Here is a 9,923-nt window from a genome sequence, read left to right as displayed (position 1 = left end):
TTGGTCTTCCTGATTTCTGATTCTTCCAGTCATTTTCGCCATTTTGGCATAGTCCATCAGCTTGATCTGCCACAATGATGAACAATATTATTATTCCTTTTGTGGCTGGGTTAAAGATAAGGAATGAGTAAGGCATCTTCTATTCATCAAGCTGAAAGGAAGGTCTATGAATTAAATGATATGTCTCTATCTTCCGTATAGTTTGTATGAGTAAATGACTTTTGCGATTCTTCTGTTTATCTTGCTTACCTTCTGGCAGCAAGAATATAAGCACACAGATTCTGAAGCCTAAAAGACAGCCTGGTTATAAGGGTGGAAGCGTGGGTTTGGATTTAGAATCAAGAGGTCTAATTTAGCTCCCAGCAGACTACCCTGCAAATGAAGTTATAGGAAGTAATGGACCCTATCTCTTCTCCATCCCTTGATATGTGTCTCTTTCTCTCCCCCATGCAAGTTTTGGGAGAAAAGCAGTTGTTCTTTGATGTGACTTTCTCTTTAACAGAAGGTTCCCACACATAGCCTATTTATTCCTCCCAATATTCTTGCAAAAAAACTTATGCGGAAGTTAGATCATTCAGCATCCATCCAGATCTTTCTTGGGGAGTCATATTACAACAAGCATTCATCCTGCCTTTGCCCTGAATTGTTTGTCAAGTTTTTATATGTGTTCCCAGTAATAATTCACTCATTTCTCACTTGTCTATGCATTTCCCAGCACTCCTCCCCAATCACACAAAGTCTGGGTTGTACCCCACTGAATTCCATTCAGAGTAGATTCATCGAAATTAATGGGCCTATGTTAGTAGATTAACATTGGCTATAACCCTGATTCCTTTATATATATTTTTTAAAAATGGATTTGTTGTCCCAGGGTAATAGATGGCTTTAACCCACATTATTTATGTGCAACCCCAAATTTAGGGTACACAGTCTGGAGGCACCTTGAGTAAGCTTTCTAAATTTGGAAAAACAAATATCCACCACACATATTGGCGCTACCAATTTTGTATAAATAGAGTTTTTTAAAAATGCTTATTTTTTTCCTCAGTGACTGCTGTGTGCGAAATGATTTTAAAAATAAATGAAATAAAAACAACATCCAAATACTCTCTGAGTTTCATGAGTTGCTCTCAAATGAGGGTGGGAAACCTACATTTGGCAGATTCCTCTCTTCATTTAACACAGGATTGGCACCATGAAGCTTACAGTCTCTGAATTATAGATAAGTGCAGAGACAGGATTGTGATCCATCTCTAGAACAGGGTTTCCTAAACTTTGGTCTCCAGCTGTTGTTGGACTACAAATCCCATCATCCCTAACTGATTCCATCAGCCAAAAAGGGGGGCATGGCTAGGTTAGGCTAGGCGATTGTAGTTTGAGACAATAGGGGTATGCAATGAAGGAAGAAAGAGGGAAGGGGAGCAGGTGTTTGTGTTTGTGTGTGTGTGTGTGTGCGCACGCGCGCTTGACATTGCAACTCCCCAGACCAGACCAGGCATAGAATTCTTTTCTTGAAATATTTGTGAATGATTATGGGAGTGAGGCATATGAAACTGACAAAAGCTCCGATCACTGCTCACATATTTTCATCTGCATGCAAAGTTATAAAAGTGCATCAACAACTCATGAGAAGCATTTGATTCACAAATGTATTTCTTTGGTTATTGATCTATGGCAGGCAAGCAGCATCAAAAGGCGGAGGAGACCCATTTGCAGAAATCATATAGGTTAATGAGTCACCAGCTTGTTAACCAGAGTTGGCGTCACTAGGCAGTCACAGAGGGCCAGAGAAGAGACCCATGCCCACTCTCTGGATTCAATCTTGCCTGATTGCTCCTCCTCCTGCTCCTCCTCCTCTACTGTTGCCCTTCTGGGTCAAGTCAAAGGTCCATCTAGCCTCAGTGACAGTTCTGAACGTTTTCACAATGCATATACTGCAGATCAGTGCTGTGGTTAGTGCTTTCATCAGCCTTCTTCTCACTCTCATTGCCCTGGGCTCAGACCACTGGGTGCTAATTGGGAATTTGAATCGTGGCCTCTGGAAATTTTGTCGTCCTTATGCTTCGAGCTATATTTGTTTTACATATTCAATGGATCTAGAACCAGGTGAGATCTTCTCTGTCTTGTGCTTGGACTACTTAAGGTACGGAATTCTAAAGCAGATTGAACTGATTTTCCTTTCTAAGGCATGCAGCAGTGTGTGTGGGGGGGGGCAGTTGATCGTTCTTCAACCCCCTGAAAGTCCAGTGTGACTAGAGATAACACATTTACCCTGGTTTTTTTTGGGGGGGGGGTAAAATAGTAGGTGCTGGGACTCATATCTTGATAAAGGTGTCCTGAGTGCCAGCACAAAATGGCTGCTGTGGGTGGGCAGCAAAAAAATTAAAAGGTGATGGTAGTTCATACCACTGAGGCTGGATCTACACAGATATGAAAAATGCTATAAAAACACTATAAAAATACAGCTCCCAATGCTATTTACCATTGACGACGGATCACTGATATACGGTGCCCTCTCATGTCACATTTTTAGAACACATTTTTAACGTTATAATTGACCAGTGTAGATGAGTCCCCACTTTCCACAAAAAAAACCCTTGCATTTAATTTTTAATATATGCTGTCTGGAAGCCATTTTTGTCTGCCAAGGATCCCCTACCATATACAACCTTGCATGTTGCAAAGGATCCTGGGAGTGCTTTGGAGTGCCCACTCCATTTGCACTGTGCTCTTGGCAGGTTTGCTGTGCCCCAATGTCACTCGGTGTGAGTTGCGTGTGTTTTTCTTCAGTTCTGCGAAGCTGTGCGTTGAAGGAGAAGATGGGTGGCGTTGGGCAAGTTTCTCTGAAGAGATGTTTCCCTACCACAACTAGTCTTCAAGTTGGCAAACCTATGATAAGCTTCTTCTCCTTCTTCTTTAAATAAGAATACACATGTGCATCCCACCACCCAGACCATTCCATTGTAATTATCCAACCTCCCGAAATTTCAGCTCCTCTTGTGGTGGTCCGACTCCTTTGTTTCAACAGTACAAACTCCACAAACACCCTCCATTTCTCCCCAAAATCATTTCTCCTGCATATTCCCCCTCTTACATTAATGGCACATGTTAGTAAAGGTAAAGGGAAACCTGACCATTAGGTCCAGTCGTGGCCGACTCTGGGGTTGCGGCGCTCATCTCGCTTTACTGGCCAAGGAAGCCGGCATACAGCTTCCAGGTCATGTGGTCAGCATGGCTAAGCCGCTTCTGGCGAACCAGAGCAGCGCATGGAAACGCCGTTTACCTTCCCGCCGGAGTGGTACCTATTTATCTACTTGCACTTTGACATGCTTTCAAACTGCTAGGTTGGCAGCAGCTGGGACTGAGCAACGGGAGCTCACCCCATCGTGGGGATTCGAACCCCTGACCTTCTGATCAGCAAGTCCTAGGCTTTGTGGTTTAACCCACAGCGCCACCCGCGTCCCTAATGGCACATGTTAATTTATTGTTAATAGCCCACACCTCTTTATACTATTCTTTCATTTTATTTTCTGCTTGCCCCTTCCACTTCCTAGCTATCATAATTCGTGTAGCAGTCAATAAATTAGTGAGCAAGTCCTTTATAGCCTGTGAACCTTCCACCCCATCGTAAATTGATAATAATGCTACCTCTGGACTTTTGGTCAGCTTTAACCCAGTGATTTCTGTTATCACCTTAAACACCTTTTGTAAAAAATAAAATAAAAAATTGTACATATTTGCACCCCCGCAGGTGAACATAATTTCCGGTTTCCTGGCATCCCCTCCAACATAACACTGAATATTTCTTGTTTATTTGATTTAATCTGACTGATGTCAAATGCCATCTCCTAATTAATTTATAATTATTTTCTTTTATTCTTATAGACAGCATTTTCAACATATGTTTCTCCCATAATTCCCCCAGCTGTCACTATGTAACTGCCCTGTTGTTTTCTTTTCCCACACCTCTTTTAATTGATCTCCTTGATCCTCCATTTCTATTAATATTTTATAAATTTCACTGATTTCCCTTTTTATAACTGTATTTTTTTCTTTAGCTCTCCTTTTTATTTTATTTTTTCCGAATTTTGTATATTCTTTGCAGTTCTTGTTTTTCCTTGACCATTTCTTTGTCCATTGCTCCAGTTGAATACAGTTAAACCAAGTTATTTTACTTCCTTTTAGAGCTTCTCTTAATTTTTCTTTGCGTCACATTTTCTCCACTCAATCCTTTATTTTAAGTATTTTCTTCTCTTTGGCTTCTTTTTCAATTTACTTTTTTCAATTTACTGGGAAGTCTTCTGTCATCATCACCGGGGTTAGTGGGGAATTTGCTAGTATCAATTTTCCTTTATATTTCGCCCATATCTCAATGATATTTCTTAATAAGGGATTTTCAATTATGCTGCCACCATTGTCTATTTGGTTTGATAAAAAATATATTCACTAACTTCTTCCTCATTTCCTGTATACCACTCTCTAACCATTCTCTCTCTCCTTGTTCTGTTATACCATCTATGATATATCTTAATTATACCATCTTCTTTTATTAATTCTAGGTTTTTTATCCCCATTACAAAATTTATTAATCATACTTTGCCAACACTTTATCCCTGTCTCCGTTATCTTAATTGGTAACATTCTAAATAAAAAAATTACTCTAGAAAAATTTTCATTTTAATTATCACTAGTCTTCCAAACCATGAAAGCTTAATTTTCTTATATTCCTCCAGCTTTTCCTTAATTTCCTTCTTTAATTTGTTAAGGTTCTCTTGTTCTAAATTTTCTAAATTTCTTGTTATATTTATTCCCAAGTACTTCATTACATTTCTTAGTTTTTATATCTATTTTTATTTCCTTCAAAATGATAAGCTTCTAAGGATACTCAGGAATACATGCTATACACATTTTTGTCTACTTGAAGAAGCCATGGTCCAATCTGAAAAATACAAATATTTATGTTACAAAACTATATATATATATATAAAATTAAGTTTGCAAAACAATAATTACCATGTGGTTTAGGGTAGATCAATGTGTCAGTGTCCACTTATCCCCAGTGTAAATATGACATATTGGCAAAAGTCAGAAATTGAAAGATAACTATAGCACGTACATGAAAATCAATTTCAGATTTGAAATCAGCATTGAAAGAACATATAAAAACAGTTGAAAAATCTCATGCAGAAGAAAAAAAAAATGTTCCCCAGTATACTGTGTATCCCAAGGGAATACATTTTTTTTGCATGCCTCCAACTGTACATAGATATTCATGTCATGTTCAATGCTATGTAAGTCACTTACATTTATACTCATATTGTACTACTTTGGCTATGTGTTTAATAAAATATTGAAAAACATTGTGAAAAACAAAGATTATGGTGAAAAGTGAAAAACATGAATTGCAAAAAAATAGAGCTTACAGAACAAAACCATCTTCAGATATGAAATCTGAATGTCGAAATTAGGTTAGAACAAAATTCTTGTTTCCCAGTGTTATAAACCAATTTCGTTATTAAACAATGATTATAAACTGTTTGCCAACATATTGGCTAACAGGATGAAAATAATTTTGAAAGAATACATACATCATGATCAGGCAGGTTTTCTTTCAGGGAGACAAATGAAGGATAATATAAGAAATATTCTAGATATAATAGAATACCTGGGAGCAAGAAATGAAAAACAGCAGCATTGATGTTTATAGATGCTGAAAAAGCCTTTGACTTGTCTCTTGGGAATTCATGAAAAAAATTCTTGAAGAAATGGGCTTTGGAGAAAATTTTGGGAGAGGGATTCAAGCAATATATTCGGATCAAAAAGCAAAATTAATTGTAAATCAGGTGATAACAGATGAATGTAAGATACAGAAGGGAACAAGACAGGGATATCCTTTAACACCGTTATTATTCATTTTGGTCCTAGAAGTCCTGATGAGAACTATCAGGGCAGATGAAAATATCAGATGAATTATGGTAGCGAAAAAGACATATAAATTGAAAGCATATGCTTATGACCTTGTAATTACAGTGGAAGACCCCAAGAATTCTGTTCTGAAAGTCCTAGAAAAAATGCAGGAATTTGGGCAGGTGGCAGGCTTCAAATTAAATAAAAATAAGACAAAGCTGTTAGTAAAAAACCTATCAGAAAAGGATAACAAAGTATTTATCAGAGTATAGAAAAAGACATTCATAAAAAGGTTAAATATTTAGGAATTTGGCTCACAACCAAGAATATAAATACAGTGGTACCTCTGGTTACAAACTTAATTCGTTCTGGAGGTCCGTTCTTAACCTGAAACCGTTCTTAACCTGAGGTACCACTTTAGCTAATGGGGCCTCCCGCTACCGCTGGGCTGCTGCCGCGCAATTTCAGTTCTCATCCTGAGGTAAAGTTCTTAACCCGAGGTACTACTTCCGGGTTAGCGGAGTCTGTAACCCAAAGTGTTTGTAACCGAGGTGTTTGTAACCCGAGGTACCACTGTATCTTTAAGGATAATTATGAAAAGATTTGGAAGGAAATAAAAAGGAATCTAGAAATATGGGGTAGAATGCGACCCGCGCATGTGCAGACACGTCTTACGTTTACTTCAGGATGCGAACGAGGCTCCGGAATGGATCCCGTTTTGCCAAATCCCACAGATGCATTTAACCTTTTTTCTTTCTCTTCCTTCCTTCCTGAAAGATTCGTACCATGCTACCCGAGCCTTCTTGTTCTTCGGGATGATCGCTGGAGCCATCTCTTGCATTGGTCTTTGTTGCACTTTCTTTCCCTTCCAACTTGGCTCCATCTCCAAGACCAAGAGCTCAGCTATAGCCAGCCTCATTGCAGGTATCATGGGGGTTCTGAGCATCTATGTCCACACTAAGCCCAAGCCCCTGAAACCCCAGAAATCAGAGCTGTAGACTGTGTTTAAACAGATTCCGTGCCAACAAGACGAGCTCAAATGAAACATATTAATTTCACAAAACACTATTGGCAGAACTAAGTTATACTCAGAATAGACCCACAGAAATTGATGGAAATTGATGGATATGAATCCACCTCCAGTTTCAGAGTTACAAAAGTTGGGGGGGGGGTGCAAAGGGCCTTCATAGCCCTTCCGGGGAGGCTGCTTTCCCCCTGCTATGCTGGAGTTAGAAAGTAGCCATGTGGGGTGCCTTCAAAAGCCACACTGTGGGGAGCAGTGGCTTCCATTGAATGAAAACCACATTCCCATTCTTAATAATAATAATAACAACAAATGTTTATTTATGCCCAGCCAGAATCGGGCTCAGGGTGGCTAACACCAATAAAATTACAATAAAACGTAATAGAAAAAGAAAAAAAAACAGTTAATTAAAATATGGGTTAAAATATAGGTTAGAATACAATTTAAAATGCAGCCTCATTTTAGTAGTAACCCATAAATCAAAACCACAAGGGAAGGGAAACATAAGGGTCAGACTGAGTCCAAACCAAAGGCCAGGCGGAACAGCTCTGTCTTGCAGGCCCTGCGGAAAGATGTCAAATCCCACAGGGCCCTGGTCTCTTGTGACAGAGCGTTCCACCAAGTCAGGGCCAGTACTGAAAAGGCCCTGGCCCTAGTTGAGACCAATCTAACTTCCTTGCGGCTCGGGACCTGCAAAGTATTGTTATTTGTGGACCTTAAGGTCCTCCGTGGGGCATACCAGGAGACGTGGTCCTTGAGTATAGCTTGCTTCTAAAACCTTCCCCCTTTCACCTCATGCTGCCACAACCAAGCAGGATGAAGAATTTGCCTGGCAGCAGGAGCAACACTGGGAGGTAGCCAGTAGCAGTGCTGGCAGATCTGTGCCTCTGGATCCTGAGAGCATGAACCACTAAGTTGGCAGGCAGAGGAGCCAGCAGAGCAGGGCAGTGGCTACTACTTGTACTGGCTATCTGTCAGTGAAGCCCTGGTGCTGACAAGAGAAGCAGAGGCAGGCATAGAGAGAGAACAGTTAAAAGTGGAAGGCAGAGAGGAGGGGGAGCGCAGCTGTAATTTGAGCTCTGAACATAGGGGAGAAGAAGGACAGGGCCAGAGTGAAAGGCTGCTGAGTGAGAGCTCAAATAGTGAGTAGATCTTGGAATGCAGGAAGTATTCTCTCCCAAATCTCATCGGATCACAAAAGTGGCTGAGACACGTGAAAGATACCAGAAAAGAAGGTGAGGGCTTCGGTGTTGGGGAAGAAGGAAGACCTCAGTCCGGGCAACTCCATCTCCTGGGGAGGACGATGAGTAGAGGAGCTCCGTCCTAGTTTGTTATTTTAGCAATAAATCTGAAATAATTAACAGCCAGAGTCGTCTCACTTTTGTGGGAGAGACCAAGCCATAACATTATCCCTCTACATCTCACCTGCACCACCCATTCACCACCATATTTTACATCGCTACCTGTCTGTGTTCGAGTGAACTGCAGAGTGATGACACACTTACTTTTTTATTATATGTAACTGATACCTATATAAAAAAGTTAAACAATATAATATGAAAACGATGTGAAAAATAACAACCATAAATATGAAAAACTGTTTAGAACAGCATCACATAATGCACAATCGATTCAAATCCAGGACAGGTACTAGCTGGGATAAAGACTGTAGCAGGTTTGCTGAATGCGGAACATCTTTAGCATGCACCAGAGAGACAATAATGGAGGGGCCTGTCTGATATATAATGAGAGGGAGTGCCAAAGTGTAGGTGCCACTACATCAAATACCCGATTTTGACATCAAGTGGAGCGGACCTCCTCATAGCCTGGGACCTGCAGGATGCCATCTCTTGCAGAGCACAGTAGTCAGCTTGGGATGTAGGGGGTGAGATGATGTTTTAGGGCTCACTGGTCCATAGCTATATAGGACTTTGTACTAATTTTGAACCTTGCACAGGGTTTGATTGGCAGCCAGTGCATTTCTTTCAGCTCTAGTATATATGTTGGTCATATTCTACCCCAGTGAGTAGTTGATCCTCTCCATTTTGCACTAGCTGCAGCTTCCAGCTCAGCATCAAGGATTTAATTTACAAGTAACTTGATAACCTGATGTATATTTTCTTCCTAGCTGGTTGCGTCCTGATTGCCATGGCCACCTTCACAGGGTGTTTGACACCACAGAGGAGTTCTGAATGGTCTTATGGATGGTCTTTTGGTTTGGGCTGGGCCACCTTTCCTCTCTTCCTTATTACTGGTGAGTATGTGTCAGATCAGAAATGCTGAAAATGCACATCTTTATTTAAAAGTTTGCCTTCGTGCAGCATTGTCAGCGGCATTATTTAAGTCTGGGGCTTCTCTACAGTGTGTCCATTTGAACACAGAGGAAAGCTGGTGTGTGTTCCCTGTAGAAGATTCAAAATGCACCATGTAGTTCTGTGGAAGAGAATATATTTTTGCCTTCTAGAATGGCAAGTTTGTGACCTCACGGATGAGGAAGCGAGGTCAGCAGTCCAGATATCTTGGATGGAGTTTTATTCTGCTCCCCCTGTTGCCCTAACCAGCCCCTTTTCTCTCCTGACAGGTGGGCTGGCTTTCGCCTTGGATAGGGCTGTGTCAACAGCAGCATGAAGAAAAGGCTGTGCTTCCACGTCAGATGACACCTGGGGCACACAGACACAGCCTGCACTGGGGCGAGTTGGAGCTGGGGGGAACTGAATATAATGTAGGGCTGTCCGGACACAAAAGTTGTTGAACTTCTGTCAAAGTTGTTGAGGTTTTTTTTAGTTTTGCCCAAAGTTGTTAAGCTTCCATTGCAAAATCTCTAAGGATTTCATCTTCAATAAAATTTGCCAAGATCTACACTTCCGACATGGACCGAATACCCGCTATGTCTGGGAAATTCTGGATGTATGGCAACTTTAATGACAAAACTGACATTTTTATAAGTCCAGCAAAGTGGTTAAGAAAATGGAAGTCATTTACTGATCGGTGT

General features: G+C 40.6%; 1 protein-coding gene across 1 annotated transcript; it reads left to right on the top strand.

Annotated features, from left to right (window-relative positions):
- Window positions 1-1,899: 1,899 nt before the first annotated feature.
- LOC308590164 (lens fiber membrane intrinsic protein-like) lies at window positions 1,900-9,669 on the top strand. Its single transcript, XM_081199927.1, has 4 exons — window positions 1,900-2,106; window positions 6,685-6,831; window positions 9,060-9,185; window positions 9,513-9,669. The coding sequence occupies exons 1-4, from the start codon at window positions 1,926-1,928 to the stop codon at window positions 9,557-9,559; spliced, it is 501 nt and encodes a 166-aa protein (XP_081056053.1). The 5' UTR covers window positions 1,900-1,925; the 3' UTR covers window positions 9,560-9,669.
- The last annotated feature ends 254 nt before the right edge of the window (window positions 9,670-9,923 follow it).

This window comes from Podarcis bocagei, assembly GCF_964188305.1.
Source record: "Podarcis bocagei genome assembly, chromosome: 7".
In the NCBI taxonomy this organism is placed as follows: domain Eukaryota; kingdom Metazoa; phylum Chordata; class Lepidosauria; order Squamata; family Lacertidae; genus Podarcis; species Podarcis bocagei.
Note: the sequence above shows the minus strand (reverse complement) of the source record. Positions and strands in the feature narration are given on the sequence as shown.